This window comes from Sander vitreus, unplaced genomic scaffold (genome assembly GCF_031162955.1).
Source record: "Sander vitreus isolate 19-12246 unplaced genomic scaffold, sanVit1 ctg359_0, whole genome shotgun sequence".
Lineage (NCBI taxonomy): Eukaryota > Metazoa > Chordata > Actinopteri > Perciformes > Percidae > Sander > Sander vitreus.
The window spans coordinates 24,356-46,600 of record NW_027595494.1 but is presented as its reverse complement, the minus strand read 5'-3'; the positions used below and the strand labels follow the sequence as shown (position 1 = coordinate 46,600).

At 42.6% G+C, this 22,245-nt stretch overlaps 1 protein-coding gene across 1 annotated transcript; it reads left to right on the top strand.

Annotated features, from left to right (window-relative positions):
* Positions 1-21,967, top strand: LOC144513864 (disks large homolog 4-like). The gene is made up of 16 exons (XM_078245060.1): positions 1-51; positions 811-935; positions 3,764-3,933; positions 4,084-4,220; positions 6,874-7,024; positions 9,686-9,954; positions 12,606-12,708; positions 13,813-13,909; positions 15,036-15,212; positions 16,295-16,332; positions 16,412-16,459; positions 17,755-17,856; positions 17,926-18,098; positions 19,238-19,347; positions 20,075-20,166; positions 20,302-21,967. The coding sequence occupies exons 1-16, from the start codon at positions 1-3 to the stop codon at positions 20,406-20,408; spliced, it is 1,950 nt and encodes a 649-aa protein (XP_078101186.1). The 3' UTR covers positions 20,409-21,967.
* The last annotated feature ends 278 nt before the right edge of the window (positions 21,968-22,245 follow it).

Here is a 22,245-nt window from a genome sequence, read left to right as displayed (position 1 = left end):
ATGAACGGATCAGAAGGAGAGCTGGAGTACGAAGAGATCACTCTGGAGAGGGTAAATACACAGTAATACACACATAATACACATAATACACACAATATACACGCAATACACACAGTACACACAACACACACACAGAGCTGGAGTACGAAGAGATCACTCTGGAGAGGGTAATAATACACACAATATACACTATAATACACATAATACACACAATAATACACATAATACACAATACACCTAGTACACACAGTACACATAATACACACATAATACACATAATACACACAGTACACATAATACACACAACATACACACAGAGCTGGAGTACGAAGAGATCACATTGGAGAGGGTAATAATACACATAATACACACATAATACACATGGCCGTTTGGTTTAAAGAGACATTAGAGGAGGAGATGAAGTGACAGGTGAGCATGAGCTAGTGTTCTCCGTAGACGAGAGGAACCAACTCTCTGAGGTGGGAGGTTTCTGTCGATCTGTTTAAAAGCTGTGCTCACAGGAAATAAACTGACAGCAGCAGAATATTTTTAACTCCCCGCAGGTTATTTTAGGAACCGGATAAGAAATCAAAGAGCTGAACACAGCTGCTGTCATCAGATACAACAAGAGATCCATCAGATCCATCATAATTACAGTCACAGGAGCAGTTAAAGCATCAATCAATCAATTAGTTGTCAACTGAACTATTTTGATAATGTTTTAATGTGTGTGTGTGTGTGTGTGTGTGTGTGTATGTGTGTGTGTCTCTGTGTATGTGTGTGTGTGTGTGTGTGTGTGTGTGTGTTCAGGGTAACTCTGGTCTGGGATTCAGCATCGCAGGAGGAACTGATAATCCTCACATTGGAGACGACCCGTCCATCTTCATCACCAAGATCATTCCTGGAGGAGCTGCTGCCCAGGACGGACGCCTCAGGTACACACACACACACACAAACAGACAGACAGACAGACAGACAGACACACACACACACACACACACACACACACACACACACATACACAGAGACACACACACACAGACACACAGACACACACACACACACACACAGACAGACAGACAGACAGACAGACACACACACAGGGGTGTGAGGGGTGGTGATGGAGCAGTGGATGTGACACTTGCCTTTGGTGTGGGAGACCTGGGTTTGATTCCCACTGTGATACATCAACCAATGTGTCCCTGAGCAAGACACTTAACTACAGATGCACCAATCCGACTTTTTCAGTCCCGATACCGATGCCAGGGCTTTGTGTATCTGTCGATAACCGATACCGATCCGATACCGTTGTTGAATTAATAATAAACTGTATACCTTTTCCACCTTATACTTTCCTTCCACCATGTGGAAGAGACTAAAGGCACCAGACTTTCCTAACTAAACATTACTTTCCTAACACAAAATAACATAGATGTAATGTATTGAATTCTTATTTATTTGTTATTTAAAAAAACAATTGTGCATTCAAATCGCAAATATAATGTAATCAAACTTCTTAAAATTAATTTAAATAAATAATAACGGGCCTTTATATAGGTTTATAATGGCTTATTCTACTGTCAGGAGTACATAGAACATCACAAAAACATTTTAATGTCATCATGTTTACTAAAAGCTTTGATTACTAAAGGGTTTGGCTCCACGACATTATGCAATAACTTTATATGAAGGAGAATGCATCAAACAGTTACGCAATCTAAACTATTTTTATTGTGCAAACTGCAATGTAGTAAAATAAACTCAAATCGAAGGTTTCCCTTTCAAAACAAAATAGTTGTAAGCTAGTTGTATAAACACTAGCTTGGCCACAGGTCAGTTAGGTTGTAGTGTGGTTGTAGTGGGCGACTGAGCGTAGCTCTGCTGTCAGCCTCCTTCGCTGTTTGAATGATGTTTGTAGGTTAGCGGACGTATTTCAGCGAGGCAAGGCATCTTAAATCCAGAGTTTTAATCATTGCTCTGAACCCGTCTTTCTCAGCGGTCTGTAGCATTCATATTGCGTTCATAATGTTGCTCCGCTGCATGCTTGAAGTGACATGTCGTTAACGTTAGCACTGTAATGTTAGCACGGCCGAGTAACGTTAGAGCGACGGACAACAACAGTGGCTAAATTATTCTATTATTATAAATTATTATATAATTAACACACACACACACACACACACACACACACACACACACACACACAGACAGAGACTAACTAATAGAACTCCTACCTGATGTCATCACTGGTCTCATCTCTACGCGATGTCATCACTGTTCTCATCTGTTTCTCTACTGTGCGACAGTAAGTCTCGTGGTTATGACCCAATCGTTAGCCTATTGTTATAAAAACGTCTGCTACGGAGCCATAACGTGAGATACAAGGTAATGGAGCCTTTTATACATTGTTGTGTTTCTTTAGATGTAAAGTTATTCGCTGTCAAAGTGACGCCAAAATGAATGGCAGTCAATGGGATGCTAACAGGAGGTGATGGCTTGTTAGCATCAACATGGCGCCATAGGAGCTACGCGTTGTGAGGAGAAGCTTACCCCCTTGGGTAAACCCCCATTTGGCTGCTACATTTCCAGTGTCCAAAAGGCTAGCTAGTCTGTTAACATGAATATTTGTGAGCCTCCAAGCACAGACGTCACACTTTAAATCCTCCTTGTTGCCTTTCACCGTCCACTTATTAACTGCTGTCCATCTCCTCCTTTCCTTTTCCCTCTTTCTTTTTCTATTTTTAGCCTCCGACAGCTGTTTTGCTTTATACATCTTTTTCCATAGATGACAACTCACTACTTGTACCTGCTTGCTCAGCGACTCTCCCTCTTCTATCTCAACATTCTATGTCAACATTCTATGTCAACATTCTATGTCAACATTCTATCTCAACATTCTATGTCAACATTCTATCTCAACATTCTATGTCAACATTCTATCTCAACATTCTATGTCAACATTCTATGTCAACATTCTATCTCAACATTCTATCTCAACATTCTATCTCAACATTCTATCTCAACATTCTATCTCAACATTCTATGTCAACATTCTATGTCAACATTCTATCTCAACATTCTATGTCAACATTCTATCTCAACATTCTATGTCAACATTCTATGTCAACATTCTATGTCAACATTCTATGTCAACATTCTATGTCAACATTCTATGTCAACATTCTATGTCAACATTCTATGTCAACATTCTATGTCAACATTCTATTTCAACATTCTATGTCAACATTCTATGTCAACATTCTATGTCAACATTCTATGTCAACATTCTATGTCAACATTCTATGTCAACATTCTATTTCAACATTCTATGTCAACATTCTATCTCAACATTCTATTTCAACATTCTATGTCAACATTCTATCTCAACATTCTATGTCAACATTCTATCTCAACATTCTATCTCAACATTCTATGTCAACATTCTATCTCAACATTCTATGTCAACATTCTATGATGGAATCTTTTGAGACAAGGCGCCTACTCTAGCCTGTTAGTCCTCTAAAATGTTATATATTAATATTGAGGAAATGCAGAAATGATTTAGAAACGCACAACAGCAGCTACAGATAGAACATAACAAACAAATATATTTTTGTATTATTATTACTTTTTACCATTGCTTTGGCTCCCCCCATGGTGCTGCGCCCCTATGCGCAGCATATAGCTCATACTCACTTTTTGCGCCACTGCCGAATGTCCTTCCAGCAATGGTTGATCCCTCTCTCTCTCTCTCTGTCTCCAGGGTGAACGACAGCATCGTGTTTGTTAACGACGTGGACGTGCGTGAGGTCACTCACTCCCTTGCGGTGGAGGCGCTAAAGGAGGCGGGGCCTGTCGTCAGGCTGTACGTGCTGCGGAGACGCCCGCCCAGCGAGCGCGTCACGCAGATCAAACTCATGAAGGGACCCAAAGGTAGGAAAGGAGACGAGGAGACGAGGACCTGTCTCTCTGCCTCTATGTACCTGTTTATCTGCCCCTGTACCTGTCTCTCTGTCCCTGTACCTGTCTCTCTGCCTCCCTGTACCTGTCTGTACCTGTCTGTCTGCCTGTCTGTCCTACCAGGTCTGGGGTTCAGTATAGCGGGCGGTGTGGGGAACCAACATGTTCCAGGAGACAACAGCATCTACGTCACCAAAATCATCGAGGGAGGAGCAGCGCACCGCGACGGACGGCTACAGATCGGGGACAAAATATTGGCCGTACGTAAATATATATATATATATACACAGTATCTCACAAAAGTGAGTACACCCCTCATTACATTTTAGTAAATATTTCATTATATCTTTTAATGAGACAACACTGAAAAAATTACACTTTGCTACAATGTAAAGTATGAAGGTTACAGCTTGTATAACAGAGTAAAGTATGAAGGTTACAGCTTGTATAACAGAGTAAAGTATGAAGGTTACAGCTTGTATAACAGAGTAAAGTATGAAGGTTACAGCTTGTATAACAGAGTAAAGTATGAAGGTTACAGCTTGTATAACAGAGTAAAGTATGAAGTATACAGCTTGTATAACAGAGTAAAGTATGAAGTGTACAGCTTGTATAACAGAGTAAAGTATGAAGTGTACAGCTTGTATAACAGAGTAAAGTATGAAGTGTACAGCTTGTATAACAGAGTAAAGTATGAAGTGTACAGCTTGTATAACAGAGTAAAGTATGAAGGTTACAGCTTGTATAACAGAGTAAAGTATGAAGGTTACAGCTTGTATAACAGAGTAAAGTATGAAGTATACAGCTTGTATAACAGAGTAAAGTATGAAGTGTACAGCTTGTATAACAGAGTAAAGTATGAAGTGTACAGCTTGTATAACAGAGTAAAGTATGAAGTGCTACAGCTTGTATAACAGAGTAAAGTATGAAGTGTTACAGCTTGTATAACAGAGTAAAGTATGAAGGTTACAACTTGTATAACAGAGTAAAGTATGAAGGTTACAGCTTGTATAACAGAGTAAAGTATGAAGGTTACAGCTTGTATAACAGAGTAAAGTATGAAGGTACAGCTTGTATAACAGAGTAAAGTATGAAGGTTACAGCTTGTATAACAGAGTAAAGTATGAAGTGTACAGCTTGTATAACAGAGTAAAGTATGAAGGTTACAGCTTGTATAACAGAGTAAAGTATGAAGGTTACAGCTTGTATAACAGAGTAAATGTACTGTCCCCTCAAAATAACTCAACACACAGCCATTAATGTCTAAACCGCTGGCAACTAAAGTCACTACACCCCCATGTTAGATTCCCATAGAGGCAGGCAGATTTTAATTTTTAAAGGCAAGTTATTTCATGGATCCAGGATACTATGATCCTGATAAAGTTCCCTTGGTCCCCACATCATCACATACCCTTCACCATACCCCCCCCCACATCATCACATACCCTTCACCATACCCCCACATCATCACATACCCTTCACCATACCCCCCCATCATCACATACCCTTCACCATACCCCCCCATCATCACATACCCTTCACCATACCCCCCCATCATCACATACCCTTCACCATACCCCCACATCATCACATACCCTTCACCATACCCCCCACATCATCACATACCCTTCACCATACCCCCCACATCATCACATACCCTTCACCATACCCCCCCATCATCACATACCCTTCACCATACCCCCACATCATCACATACCCTTCACCATACCCCCCCCCATCATCACATACCCTTCACCATACCTAGAGATTAACATGGGGTACTTTCCATAAGATCATCTCTCAATGCAAATCAAACCAGCTATTAGACTAACTGAAATACAACCATGTTAATCTCTAGGTATGGTGAAGGGTATGTGATGATGTGGGGGTATGGTGAAGGGTATGTGATGATGTGGGGGGGGGGGTATGGTGAAGGGTATGTGATGATGTGGGGGTATGGTGAAGGGTATGTGATGATGTGGGGCTATTTTAATTCCAAAGGCCAAGGGAACTTTATTAGGATGCATAGTATCCTGGATCCATGAAAACACTTTTAAAGAGAGTTAAATTCCTCTATGGGAATCTAACATGGGGGTATACTGAATTTAGTTGCCAGTGGTTTAGACATTAATGGCTGTGTGTTGAGTTATTTTGAGGGGACAGCACATTTACTCTGTTATACAAGCTGTAACCTTCATACTTTACTCTGTTATACAAGCTGTAACCTTCATACTTTACTCTGTTATACAAGCTGTAACCTTCATACTTTACTCTGTTATACAAGCTGTAACCTTCATACTTTACTCTGTTATACAAGCTGTAACCTTCATACTTTACTCTGTTATACAAGCTGTAACCTTCATACTTTACTCTGTTATACAAGCTGTACACTTAATACTTTACATTGTAGGAAAGTGTAATTTCTTCAGTGTTGTCTCATTAAAAGATATAATGAAATATTTACTAAAATGTGAGGGGTGTACTCACTTTTGTGCTTTTCTAGTCTTAACAACTACTTAAAGCTCTTTTCCATAGTACAGGAACCATTCACCATTCACACACATTCATACCCTGTGGCCCAGGCTGCCGTACAAGGTACCTCCTGATCATCAGATACACACTCACACACATTTACACTCTGATGAAGCAGCGTCGGGGGCTTTTTTCTAAAATATTTTATGATTTTTTTTTTCTAGATTATCCCAACATTTTAATCACTAAATATCCTGAGTTCTTTCTTAAAAAGACTAACTTTTTAAGTAATCACTTACATTAAGTTCATCTAGACAAAATGTCCGAAACAAGATGAACAGCAGAGTGACCTTGAGAAGATTCTGTAAATAAATTGGATAATTAAACTAAAACCTGGAACTATAATCTCAGACGCTTTAATGTGACCTTTGACCCCGGCAGGTGAACCACGTATCTCTGGAGGACATCCTCCACGAAGACGCCGTGGTGGCGCTGAAGAACACGGGCGAGGTCGTGTACCTGAAGGTCGCGGCGCCCACCGCGCAGTACATGCACCCAGCGGACCGCTACAGCCCCCCCGACCTCACCAGCTGTATGTACACACACACACACACACACACACAAACACAAACACACACACACACACACACACACACACACACACACACACACACACACACACACACACACACACACACACACACACACACACACACACACACACACACACACAGACACACACACACACACACACACACACACACACACATACACACAGACACACAGAGACACACACACACACACACACACACACACACACAGACACACACATACACAAACACACACACGTATAGTCTTCAGGGTCACGGAGGCACACAAGCCTCCCCACCACGACAAGGTAGCAAAATGTAATCTCACCACGTTACTAATGACTAAGATGGCTATTCTGACTTTCTTCTGATGTTATCTGTGGGGGAATGTCATTAGGTAAGGCTTGTTCGCAAACAAAAATATTGAAGATGTAGAAAGCAACTGGAGGCAAGATTGTGCAATCAATTCTTAAGGTCAATATAAGTAAATGTGGCAAGTGACTTCAAATTGATCGTGTTTATGCATAGGTTAACTTACTGAATGGACATGAATGTGTTACTTATTTGGCCCCTGTTTTTTCTACTTGTGACTTTATGGCTTCTTGGCCATAAGTCAATTAGGCCTAGTGTTGAGCTCATTTGCATATTTAAAATAGATTTTTCCAAGAAACTTGTAAAACAAAAATGTTACTTTTCATGGATACTTTCATTGTATAAACTTTTATTTTGATAGGAATAAAGAAAAAAAATAGCCCCATTGGGGTGTACTGTTGTCTGGCCTTACTGGCACACATCTTGGATTGATGAGAATTAAACATATTTCCTCAACTAGGATTTCTTGGGACCTTATAGTAATGATCTATGCTGAAAAAAATTATTTTACAATTAGTTCTATTTTTGGCTCCAAAATGAGTTACTTTGCCTGGACTAAATGGGCACTAAAATGACTGGTCCTGACCACCTCCTCTGTGATCTGTTCTGTTGTTTGGACCAGTTGACTGATCTGTGGTGTGTTTGTTTGTATTTATTTTTAACTTTTCACGTTTCTCACTGTGTTAGCAGAATCGCCTAATGTGAGAAGCCATAATCATTTGTCTATACAAAGTTTTTGATCACTATTATTAATAGAAATCATAAGAACAATAATTACATTATTATCATTAGTCGTAGTTGTATGAGTAGTACTATCGATTATGCAGGTCAGTGTGTTTGTGACCTGCCTCACAGTCCTGACCAGCTCCTCACGACCAGCTCCTACCTGGCACGGACCAGTGGTCACTACCACTGGTCTGTCTTGTGGTCCTTGTCATCTGCCTGTTGTCTTGACCAGTTACTGAGTGGTCTTTGGAGTAGTTATTGTACATTTAATACACCTTCTCCCCTTTCTCATTGTGTTGGCAACACTGTGCTGAATAAATGTAAAAATAAATAAAAAAGAATCATTATCTTTTGTCTGTCAAATATTATTGATCATTACTATTAATATAAATCATAATAACAATGATTAAATTATTATTATTAGTCGTAGTTGTATGAGTAGTACTATCGACTGTGCACGTCCGTGTCTTCCTGACTGGTTTAAACTTTACCAATGTGTTGCATTTTAAAAGAACGATCATCGAGTGATCAGGTGATCAATCAAGATGATTCGACTGTTACTTTTGTTACTGTACGGTAGTCAACTCAGAAGTCATAATCATACTTAAGTTGAATTTTTAATTAAACTTTTACATTTTTGTATTTCATTTGATGTTGCTTTGTTACTCAACTCTACATTTTTTCCTCCACTACATTTATTTGACATTAGTTTCTATTATGGTTTCTATTAATAGTAATGATCAATAAGAGGAGGTGGTCAGGACCAGTCATTTTAGTGCCCTTTGTGCCAGTAAGAAGCTGGTCATGACCGCTGTGCCACTAGTCATGACCAGTGTATTTAGCGCCCCTAGTGGTTGTGACCACTGGTTCGTGTCAGAGACCAGCTGGTCCTGACCACACGGATCTTCATAATAAATAATAATAACAATAATAATCATAATATATCTGATATAGTGTATTTTATAGACAAAGGATTATGATCTCTGACATTTATCCAGCTAACAGTGCTGCCAAAACGACAGGAAAGGGGAGAAAATACTAAAGCCGCTTCACAGACCACAGGGACCACAGGGCAGACCACTGATGAGCTGGTCGTGACCAGTGTCTTTAGCGCCCCAAGTGGTTGTGACCACTGGTCCGTGCCAGAGACCACTGGTCCGTGCCACAGAGCAACTGGTCGCGACCACTGATGAGCTGGTCGCGACCAGTGTCTCTAGCGCCCCTATTGGCAGTAACCACTGGTCCCTGCCAGAGACCATGGTCCCGGGACAGACCATGGAATCGGCTACAACCTCTGCTGGGGTTTTGGTACCCAACCCCAGCTATAATGTGTGTGCACATAATGTAGCCTGTCTCAAATGTCGTTTTTATATATTTTAAATGTAACCGCGTGCCCAGCGTGTAACAACACTTGAGCCACGGTGAAACGTTTCGTCTCATTATATACAGTGTATATGGTTGAAATGACAATAAAAACCCACTTGACTGGACTAGACTGGACTGGACTTGACTTGACTTGAGTTGACTTGAGTTGACTTGACATGCTTTTCTTTGTTTCTCTGCAGCCTACATGGAGCCGGACTACATGTGCGATTACCCACAAGCCCTCGGTCCTCCGTCTCCACGGCGATACTCCCCTATCCCCCGCGGTATGATGGGAGAGGACGATTACTCCCGGGAGCCTCGGCGCGTCTGCGTCCAGCGTGGCTCCACCGGGCTGGGATTCAACATCGTCGGAGGAGAGGACGGCGAGGGAATCTTCATCTCCTTCATCCTCGCCGGGGGACCAGCAGACCTTAGCGGGGAGCTGCGCAAGGGGGACCAGATCCTCAGCGTGAGTACCCATACACATCTGGACACATCTGGAAACATACTCAGATACCAGAGACAACAAGGGGGACCAGGTCCTCAGCGTGAGTACCCATACACATCTGGACACATCTGGAAACATACTCAGATACCAGAGACAACAAGGGGGACCAGGTCCTCAGCGTGAGTACCCATACACATCTGGACACATCTGGAAACATACTCAGATACCAGAGACAACAAGGGGGACCAGGTCCTCAGCGTGAGTACCCATACACATCTGGAAACATCTGGAAACATACTCAGTAGGGTTGGGTACCAAAACGCGGTGCCAATAGGGCACTGGTTCTGACGTAAACGATAGTAACAAGACCGAATAAGAATGAACATTTTGGTTCCTCATTTCGGTGCCTGACTTTTTTTTTTTTTTTTCAGAAGCATCGCTGCACGGGACGCTACGTTACCGCTAGCTAGTAGCTGGATTAAACCCAAAGGTTAAAATGCTGACAGCTTACATTAAGCGGTGTAAAGTGTGACTGTATTTCCCTGTAGAGGATTCCAACAGCGGGATGTAACAGTCTGACTGCAGCTGCCATTGTCTGAAAAACAACACACAGACGGTGCGTTCACTTGAAACTCGCCAGCCTTGTGGTGCATTCAAAGTTTTTGTAAAATACCATTTTCCATCTGTTTTTGTCGTTTACCAGAAATTTACTGGTGAAATAAGTTATTGTTATAAGTTATAGTTATTACATTATTAATCATTCATTTAATTTTGACCATGTGGCCTTAGCGATAAACAAGCCGTTCTTTAATGTCGCCGACTGTCGTTTTGTGCTCCTTTTTTATATTTTATATTATATACATTATGAATATACTATATGTTTCGGTTCAGGCACCGGCACCGTTTCAAAAGTTTAGCACCAGTATCGGAAAAAACCCAAACGATACCCAGCCCTAATACTCAGATATCAGAGAAAACAAGGGGGACCAGATCCCCATCGTGAGTACCCATACACATCTGGAAACATCTGGAAACATACTTAGATAGGTCCTCAGCATGAGTACCCACACACATCTGGAAACATCTGGAAACATACTCAGATATCAGAGACAACAAGGGGGACCAGGTCCTCAGCGTGAGAACACCTCCGGATATATCTGGCAACATCCTTTATCCTTTAAGAAGAGATGAGAAACCTTTCCAGCTTTTCTGTCAAAAATATTCAACTTTTTTCTCATAATATTCAGATTATATATATTTAATCCATTGATATTAATAATAACTTTATGACATTACCAAAAGAACTATGTCAGTCTAAGTATTTTAAAAGATTGTTAAAATGCTCCAAAGCAGAACTTCAGTTCCTGCTGTCACCACCAGGTGTCAGACTGATTTACAACTTTTCTTGATTGCTTTGACACAGCAGTCAACTCAAACTCCACATTTTTCAAAACAGTTAACACACAGACCCAAACAGTGGCCCTCATGGTCAAAATGACACATTTTGTTTGCGAAAGGCTCTAACCGTGCCAAAACATTTAAAATTTGCAACAAAAGCTAATTTTGCCTTCAAACAACACAACTTGCAAACAAGTGTCTGAGCTCTTCCAATCAACCATTACACAGTGGACACCAACATACTAAATACAGCTCTCAGTGGGAATCAGTGCACCATTGCTTGTCTCTGTCGTCTATTACTGACGTAGCTTTCATACCAGAGACATTTGTTGTCAAATTTGCCTTCTTGCAAAGAATTGGATCCAGAATCAGAAATGCTTTGATGCACATTTTATTGATTTCATTGATTCTTATTTTCAAACTGTGGCTGAAAACTGAAATACTGTAAATATTACACAAAATACATGTAAACCAAAATAAAATATATTAGAGTATAAGAAATTAAGAAAATAAAAACAAAATCTCTTACAGTAAAGTATAAACATCTATTGCTCTAGAGTAGAAGAAATAGCCACTATTGATACTCAGTCTCTTCTGTCTTGATGATGGGGCCACATGGCCATGATTGATAACGTGATCAATAACAGTTGCCCAAATTTCATCAGAAACCTGAGCCCTTCCAACTATACCTCCACCTCACACTCAGACTCCTCTTCCTCGGACCCCTCTACCTCTTCCTCTCACTCTCATCTGCCTTTTACCTCTTCCATCCATGTTGGCAAAGAACAACACAGACGCTGCACCTTTAAGGCCTGCAGACTGATTGCTAGTTAAAGATTTGTGTGAAGGAGCGTCAAACAGGAGGAGCTCCTGCTCACTGTTTCCTGTGAGACAGGAGTGATGTCATACTGATGGAGGTAGTTCCTAATAGTTAGGAACAGATGCTTTCTGTTTGGTTACCATAGCTTAAACAATGGAGACTGTTTCAGGTTGAGGTTTGGATACTTAAACTGTGTGTGTGTGTGTGTGTGTGTGTGTGTGTGTGTGTGTGTGTGTGCATGTGTCTGTGTGTGTGTGTGTCTGTGTGTGTGTGCTTGCATGTGTGTGTGTGTATCTGTGTGTGTCTCTGTGTGTGTGTGTGTGCATGTGTGTGTGTATGTGTGTGTGTGTGTGCGCGCGAGTGTGTGTGTGTGTGTGTGCATGCGTGTGTGTGTGTGTTTGTGTCTGTGCGTGTGTGTGTGTCTGTGTCTGTGCACGTGTGTGTGTGTGTGCAGGTGAATGGTGTGGATCTCCGGTATGCGACACATGAACAGGCGGCAGCAGCTCTGAAGAACGCCGGACAGACGGTGACCATCGTGGCTCAGTACAGACCTGAAGGTGAGACACGCACACACACCTGTATTTTTTAGGGATGCACCGAATCCAGATTTTTGGGGTTTGGCTTCCACTGGTTGAGGTTCTGCTGAGTCCTCGTCCCGTCCTCAGTCCATGAACACAGTCAACACATTAATGAAGTAAACAGTGACTGTCCTTCCTTTGCCGTACCTGAAGTTGCTGCATTCTGGCTGCTGTCTGTAGATTCCTTCATGCTCAGCTCGTATTCTTCCAGATGTTTCATACCAGATGTTGTAACAGCGGTGATGTTGTGTATTGTTTAGGGTCCTCGCCACCACCAGACTAATCAGCATTGCAGATTGAACATGTAGCTGGACTTGAATGGCCTTCTTTTGACTGAAAGTACTGCCAAACAACACTTTTTCTGCTCACCAGTTCCATTTCTACTTTCTCACAGTCTACTGCATTGAATGCTCCACCTACGTGAACACCTTCCCGTAAACAACGGCGCCGTCATTACGTCGACCAGCGTAGCGCTCGTAGTGCAAGCATAGGGTTCGGTGGGAAAAAATTCTAAGGTTCAGCAGAAACCGAACTCCGTCAAAAAGCCCAATAATCAGCCAAATCCGAAGCCGAAACTCGACTTGCATGTGAAAAAGCAGTTAAAAAGGATGAATCAGCGAGGAACATTTGCACTTTAAGGGCGCTTTCACACCTGTAGTTTGGTAGACTCGGGGCAATTTGGGGTGAAGTTGCAGCATTGTTTCATTTTTTGGTTGGTTCGGTTTGCGTTCACACTGCACTTTAAAATCCACCAAACACAGAAGACCAGCCATGTGTGCTCACAAAAGCTTATGGATCTGAAAGTTGCCATCCCTTAAAACCAACCAGACTATCAGCACAAACGCTCCAGGTCCCACGGAAGGGAGGGGAAGGGGACTGGATGAGGAGGAGGGAGGGGTGAGCTAGCCTCCATTTTGTTTGACAATACTTCAAACGTCAACAAGAAGTGATGTCACACAACAACGCTTAGAGCACCTTTAATCGTGTTGTTTGAAACAATGTTAACATCAAACTGAGTTATTTAAATGCGAGCAGTGTCTGTTGTGTTGTTGTGTTGATATGATGTTGTGTTGTTGTGTGCAGAGTACAGTCGCTTTGAAGCAAAGATCCATGACCTGAGAGAACAGATGATGAACAACTCGTCTGGAAGTCTGAGAGCCAACCGCAGCTTCTACCTCAGGTAACTACACTCACCTGAAGCCTGTTGCACTGCTTGAGGAAAACAAAAGCATAACTCTTAATAAAAATCATAATAGATATCCAGGGTGGAATCTATCACGGAGAACGTGTTGCCGACACAAAACAGCCGGTCACTCCTCCTCATCCCCCAAGTTATCCCACCTTTCAAAATGATGCAACATGCCAACAGATCTTACGGAGGACTGTATACGTACTAAGACGTCCGGTATACTTGCAGTTCCCGACCTGTCGCGCGCCAGTGTGAAGTCATGGGAGCGCCGTAACTATTTATACTCGTGCATGGTGGTCGCGACAGTAGTTGCAGTCTTCTCCTGAACGGAGGTGGCGCTAATGAGGAAAGGCTACCGACTTTGCTATTTCTACGGACTAGAAGAAGAAAAAGGTAAACAATGGCGAAGAGAAGCACTTTCAATACTTCAGAATGTCTGCACAATGATTCAATGACCTACTTGGTGATTTCAAGCCTTTCATTCACCATAAAATAACTCATCTTAACCCAGTAAGTTTACAAGAGAGACTTGCAGTCACTCTGAGAGTCCTGGCATCCGGTTGCCCTCGAACTCGTCCATGCTTCCCGTTTCCGCTTTGTCGTGCAATGCTGAAAAAAATTGAGTGGTGCCCGACCTCTGGTGCACTTACAATCCTGGCACGGCAGCAAAATCTACGTCATTTTGACGTCAGATTGGCATGCGACAGGTCGGGAACGGCGACTTTAAAGAGGCCTTAAGTGCTTGGTGTAAGATTTCATTTGTAACTTATGCCTAAGTTAGAACTATTTCAGCTGGTGCTGATGTTAGTAGCGCATAAACTCCAACCTAAGTTACAACTTACGTTCAAACTAGTCTACGTTTCAACTTACGCATAGCTGGTGCAACCCAGTGCTGAACCTTAACCCTCAGACAAACTACAGACACTTTCTACTCAGGTAACCTGACTCACCTGAAGCCATCCATCCAACCAGTCCAGAGGGGGGGAAATATGCCTACAATAAACAGTTTTTAACGTTAGTTTTCTGGTTTCAGGAGACTTTTTAACGTCTGGTGTCTGATTTCAGGGCGCTGTTTGACTATGATAAGCAGCTTTTAACCTCTGGTGTCTGGTTTCAGGGCGCTGTTTGACTACGATAAGCAGTGGGACTGCGGCGTCCTCTCGCAGGCTCTGGACTTTAATTTCGGCGAGGTTCTTCATGTGATGGACAGCGGCGATGACGAGTGGTGGCAGGCCAGACGGGTGAACCAGCAGGGCGAGATGGAGGAACTGGGCTACATCCCGTCCAAACACAGGTTCATATAACATCATTCACGTTTATTAAGGAGTTCCTCAGGGTAACGTACCGGATCCTCCACAGTTTCAGTCTAAAGAAGTCTAAGTTCAGAAGAACTACATGTTTCTCTTTGCAAACGTGTTTTTCTATGAGCTAAAAGCTTCAACTGTGAACTTTCTGTCACTTTATAAAATTTTCAGATACACATGGTGGCCTCTATATTAGGCACAGATCTGTCATAAATTATAACTTTAAAGGTCTTATGACATGCTGCTTTTTGGATGCTTTTATATAGACCTTAGTGGTCCACTAATACTGTATCTGAAGTCTCTTTTATATAGACCTTAGTGGTCCCCTAATACTGTATCTGAAGTCTCTTTTATATAGGCCTTAGTGGTCCCTAATACTGTATCTGAAGTCTCTTCATATAGACCTTAGTGGTCCCCTAATACTGTATCTGAAGTCTCTTTTATATAGGCCTTAGTGGTCCACTAATACTGTATCTGAAGTCTCTTCATATAGACCTTAGTGGTCCCCTAATACTGTATCTGAAGTCTCTTTTATATAGGCCTTAGTGGTCCCCTAATACTGTATCTGAAGTCTCTTTCCCGAAATTCAACCTTGGTGCTGAATTACAGCCACTAGAGCCAGTCCCACAATGAGCTTTCCTTAGGACGTGCCATTTCTGTGTCTGTAGCTTTAAATGCTATTGAGGAGGAGAGAGGGGGGGCAAGGTGGAGGGTGGGGGTGTGGCCTTGACCAACTGCCATGCTTCGCTTGTTTGCAAGCCATGATGTCTCTCTCTAATGGGCGGGCCAAATTCTCTGGGCAGGAAAAGCAGAGAAAGGGGAGGAAAACTTGCTCCTTATGACATCATAAAGGGAATGTTCCAGATCGGTCCATCTGAGCTTTCATTTTCTCAAAGGCAGAGCAGGATACCCAGGGCTCGGTTTACACCTATCACCATTTCTAGCCACTGGGGGACCATAGGCAGGCTGGGGGAACTCATATTAATGTTAGAAAACCTCATAAAGTGACATTTTCATGCCATGGGACCTTTAATACATCCTGATGTGAACAAACGGTGTCTTTGTGTTTCAGAGTGGAGAGGAAAGAGTGGTCACGCATGAAGGGGAAAGGTACAACTTCTTTTCTCTTAACAAACAGGAAACAGTGAGTGAATTAAAACGTGTTCAAATTAGTGTTTTCTGCTCGCAGGTCGAGAAGGGTTCGTTCACAGCTACGAGCTCGTCACTCAGATTGAAGGTAAGGAAACCTTTGACCTTTGACCTTAGTGGAAACTACACAATTTGTCTCTTACACATGAGCTTACTACAATGATCTAAATGATCCGGGGCTCCTAAAGCAGACGCAGCACAAACACAAAGAGACTAAACTTGACCACAAAGAGACACAAAATGACCCGAGAAAGAATAAACACTACTACAAAGATACTCAAAACGTACACAAAACGACCCCAAAAGACAGAAAATGACCACATTGAGACACACAGCTACAAAGAGAGGACGATGATCCCAACATCCTCATTTCATTATCCGTAAGAGTTAGCACACATCACTTCAAACAGAAAATACCTGTCCCTGATTGTCTCTTGTCTCTGTTTATCGCAACTCATTCTCACTCCCGGCGTGTCAGAAACCAAACCTTGGTCAAGTGCCTTTGGCGTTTGCTCCTGATGCAAAAAGTGTCCTTTAGCGTCTCAGTCAGACGCAGGGGGCTTTCAAGTAATTCGTTCTTGGCTTGATCAGGCCTTTTGGGTCAGGACTCTTGATGTCACCTTTTTAACGATCTTGGTCAGAACCGATTTGGCGTCATTTAAAAAAAGTACATTAACTGACATGCGGCATAATAACGGGAAAAAAAATTGGACCCTAAAGGATGATTTTTGCCACTGACCAAGAGTCAGAATGTGACGAGTTTGGAGAGAGAACGGGTTGTAAAGACAGGTGTAAATAAAGTGTGTCTTTGGTTGTCATCCTGGTGACTGTGTGCTTGTTGATAAAGACAGGTGGATATATCATCCCCTCTCCTTTTGCACATGGACTATAGACTGTCTGACTACCTCTGATCACTATGCACTTATTAATGCACCTCAACAATGCACTATACACGATCATACGGCATTCTGTCTCTATTATATGGACTATGGACTGTCTGACTTCTCAGAACTCTATGCACTTAATAATGGACTAACATGATCATACTGCATTCTGTGTTTTATGTATTTTTTAAAGGCATACTATGCAACTTTTCCAGCTTTGGTCCCCCTACAGGTTGTCTCATTGGAACTGCAGCTCGCAAAGCTGGAACAGTTGCATAGTATGCATTTAAGCACTGCTATAAAGAAAAAGCAATTTTAATGATTGCACTGCTGGTTAGATGTTAAACTGCATTTGGTTGTACTGGTTGTCTTACTTTTGCAATGACAATAAAGTTCTAATCTAAATAAAGTTTCCTGTGTCTCTGTTTGTCATCCTGGTGACTGTGTATTTGTTGATAACGACAGGTGTAAATAAAGTTTCCTGTGTTTCTGTCTGCAGTGGACTATGCTCGTCCTGTCATCATCCTGGGGCCGACCAAAGACCGAGTCAACGACGACCTGCTGTCTGACTTCCCGGACAAGTTCGGCTCCTGCGTGCCTCGTAAGTCTCGTTAACACAGAAAACATGACACACACAAACAGGAAGTGATGTCGCTCTCTCTCTCCGCAGACACGACTCGCCCTCAGAGGGACTACGAGGCCGACGGGCGGGACTACCACTTTGTGTCGTCACGGGAACAGATGGAGCGAGACATCCAGTCGCACCGCTTCATCGAGGCGGGGCAGTACAACAACCACCTGTACGGGACGTCGGTGCAGAGCGTCCGACAGGTGGCCGAGCAGGTGAGGCTCGCCGCGACCGTGAGGACAGGGTTATACGTACACATACTGTAATCACACCTATACATAGCTACTGCTCTTCATACTATTCATCCTGCACATACACTGATTCTACTACTCTTATTACCACACTGCACACTGTACATATCTGTCTATATGGTTCATTCAGAATATCCATATTTATTCTGTTTTTCTCATTACATAGTCTGTTAATACACTGCATAACTATATAATTCGTACTATTAGTATAATGTCACTGCTACTACGTTGCACATATCTGTACATGTTGTTCATACATTGTCTATATTACATAGCCATATTTATTCTGCTCTTATAACACTGCAATATATTTCTTGTCCTATCTTTGCACCACCTGTCTATAATTTGTATATCACATTGCACTTTTCTGCTTTTTTGCACTTTTGGTTGGATGCAAACTGCATTTCGTTGTCTTTGTACTTGCACAATGACAAAAAAGTTGAATCTAATCTAATACGGTGTTACAGTTAGGGGTGCACTGAATCCAGGATTTGGCTTCTGATCCGGCTGAATATTGGGCTTTTTGACAGGGTTCGGTTTCTGCCTAACCTCAGAATTTGTTCCCAGTGTACCGAACCCTACGCTTGCACTCTGCGCGCTACGCTGGTCGCCGTAATGACGGCGCCGTTGATTACAGGAAGGTGTTTACGTAGGTGGAGCTTCAATGCAGCAGGCTGAGAGGAAGTGGAAATGGAACTGGTGAGCAGAAAAAGGGTTGTTTGGCAGTACTTTCAGTCAAAAGAAGGCCATTCAAGTCCAGCTACATGTTCAATCTGCAATGCTGATTAGTCTGGTGGTGGCGAGGACCCTAAACAATACACAACATCACCGCTGTTACAACATCTGGTATGAAACATCTGGAAGAATACGAGCTGAGAATGAAGGAATCTACAGACAGCAGCCAGAATGCAGCAACTTCAGGTACGGCAAAGGAAGGACAGTCACAGCTAAAAACTGGGAGTAGGATTCGGTATTCGGTTTCTGATTCAGCAGAATCTTAACCAGTGGATTTGGTATTCGGCTGAACCCCAAAAATCTGGATTCGGTGCATCCCTAGTTACAGTTACCGTGGTAACCGTGTTTCTGTGTGTGTGTGTCACCAGGGGAAGCACTGCATCCTGGACGTGTCGGCCAATGCTGTGAGGAGGCTGCAGGCTGCTCAGCTTCAACCCATCGCCATTTTCATCCGACCACGATCCCTGGAGAACATCCTGTAAGTCAGTGAGCCGTCAGTCAGTGCATTCACACGCAGTTTAAAAACCAGAGTATATTTGGGTATCCCAAATACCATGTAAACCCCTTACCCAGGGTAGTAGGAGGGTTAAATTGCATTCACACGCAGTTTAACCTACCTGTTTTCCTCAGGGGTCACATATGACCCATTTTCAAAAAGTTTCTAGAATCCACCTGTGTCCATCAAGCTCCATACACACTTCATCAGATCATACACATCACTATATGTGCTCCTCAAACTAACAACATACAACTTACCTGGCAACAGGTTCCTTCCTAAATACCCAAAGTAAAATAGTGACACCTAGTGGACAACTTATGACCTACACACACGATACATGAAAATAGCTCTTACACCAATTATTGCACAATATATGAGATCTGGTTGTATTTTTGTGTCCAATAGGTCAATACTGGTTTAGTTGATTTGGTTTTTTTATGCCCTTTTAAATATTGCAGGTGTGTTTGGGGTTTCCTTGTCTATCTAATGAGCAGATGGTTTGAGCTTTCACATTGTCAGAGGTTTTATTGTGGAGGATTACTGTTTCCTGTAGGCATGTAAACACACTGACTGAGGTCATGAAATAAGTTCTCTCTGGGACTGTAAAGACAAATAACTAATGTTATTAGCAACAAATATAGAAGTTCATGCTGTGTGTGTGTGTGTGTGTGTGTGTGTGTGTGTGTGTGTGTGTGTGTGTGTGCAGGGATCTGAATAAGCGTCTGTCGGAGGATCAGGCGAGGAAAGCTCTGGATCGAGCCATCAAACTGGAACAAGACTTCCTTGAGTGTTTCACAGGTAAAAACCAACACACACTTCATGCAGCTACAAGACAAACTTTATAGTTTCAGTTTGGTGTTAAGTGTGTGTTGGTGTATTTGTGTGTGGTGTGTGTCTGTGTGTCTGTGTTTGTGTCTGTGTGTGTATGTGCAGCCATCGTGCACGGGGACAGCTTCGAAGAGGTCTACCATCTGGTCAAAGCTGTCATAGAGGAGCAGAGTGGCCCATACATCTGGGTTCCCGCTCGCGACAGGCTCTGATTGGACGCACTGCCAACGACGGGTGCTGTCTCCATGGAAACTGCCGACGTGACCTGACAGTTTCTTATTTTTCTTTCTACGGGGTGAAGAAGAGCAACGTGGTGATTGGACGGATGCTGTCGAACTAAGAAAGATGTTTTGATGATTGATCAGTGAATAATGAATCAGGACTGTAGAGTTCAGTTGGTATTGAAGTATTTATAATATCCTATTTATTTATTTATTTATCTATTTATTTATTTATTTATTTATTTACGTGATGTGAAAATGGTGTGTGTGTGCTTGAGTGTGTGTGCGTGTGTGTTTGTGTAGTGTACATAAAGACTTGTGTGACTGTAAATAAAATGATGGGGCTCAAACACACAGTCTATTCAGGGCTTAAAGTATCAAACACTAGACTACAATACCCACAATCCCCCTCTGCCCGCACCACAACATCGTAGAGGGGGCTCTGCTGTTCTTCATCTCCCACAATCCCCTTCTGTCTGGACTACAACACCCTAAACTCCATTCTGTCTTGACTACAATGCCCTAAACTCCCTTCTGTCTGGACTACAATGACCTAAACTCCCTTCTGTCTGGACTACAACTCCCTAAACTCCCTTCTGTCTGGACTACAACACCCTAAACTCCATTCTGTCTGGACTACAACGCCCTAACCTCCCTTCTGTCTGGACTACAACACCCTAACCTCCCTTCAGTCTGTACTACAATGCCCTTAACTCACCTTTTTCTGGACTACAACGGCCTAAACTCACTTCAGTCTGGACTACAACGCCCTAAACTAACTTTTGTCTGGACTACAATGCCCTAAACTAACTTTTGGCTGGACTACAACGCCCTAAACTAACTTTTGTCTGGACAACAACGCCCTGAACTCACTTTTGTCTGGACAACAATGCCCTAAACTCACTTTTGTCTGGACAAACCCTAAAGTCCCTTCTGTCTGGACTTCAATGCCCTAAGCTCTCGTCTGTCTGGACTACAACACCCTAAACTCCCCTCTGTCTGGACTACAACACCCTAAACTCCCCTATGTCTGGACTGCAACACCTTAAACTCCCCTATGTCTGGACTACAACATCCTGAACTCCTTCTTACTGGACTACAACATCCTAAACTCTCTTTCTGTCTGGACTACAACACCAACAATCCCATTCTGCACAGACTGCAACACCCCAAACCCCCATGTAATGGACTACAATGCCCACAATGCCTCACTGTTTGGACCACAATACCCCAAAACCTCCTCATCTGGACTTCAGCATCCACAGTCATCTGTTGTACGGGCAGTTTTGGCTCAGCAGCAACAAGGAGGTAGAACTGACACTGAACCTTTCATTTTTATAAGCAAAAGGCTGTGGACTACATTACCCACAGTTCCAAGCTCCAGAGAAGGATCACACCACCAACAGCATATCTACAGCACAGAAAGACTACATTACCCACAAGTCCCAGTTAAAGCTCTTCTAGCTGCACTCTGTGGCTGTGGGTCTGTTATTCTGGAAGTACAGTACCCATGATTCTCTGCTCCTGAACAGGAAATCAGACATGTTGCGCAAATGGTTCAGGTGGGGGCGGGACATGTCCTTACTGGTCCTACCCACAATGCTTTGGGAGATCCAACACATATCCTGGATCTGAAGGTGGATCTAAAATGGCTGCTGCTTCTCCCACACTGGGTTTTTCAAGACTGAATATCAGGGTCATGTGAATAAATCAAATAATTATTATAATAAACATAATCATCATTACTGAATATCATCACACACACACACACACACACACACACACACACACACACACACACACACACACACACACACACACACACACA

Bases quoted from the DNA above. Each gene is read 5' to 3' on its own strand.
- LOC144513864 (XM_078245060.1), top strand. From the start codon at position 1: ATGAACGGATCAGAAGGAGAGCTGGAGTACGAAGAGATCACTCTGGAG. The intron at 18,099-19,237 runs GTGAGGCTCGCC...GTGTGTCACCAG, and splicing joins TCCGACAGGTGGCCGAGCAG to GGGAAGCACTGCATCCTGGA. The intron at 20,167-20,301 runs GTAAAAACCAAC...GTGTATGTGCAG, and splicing joins CTTCCTTGAGTGTTTCACAG to CCATCGTGCACGGGGACAGC.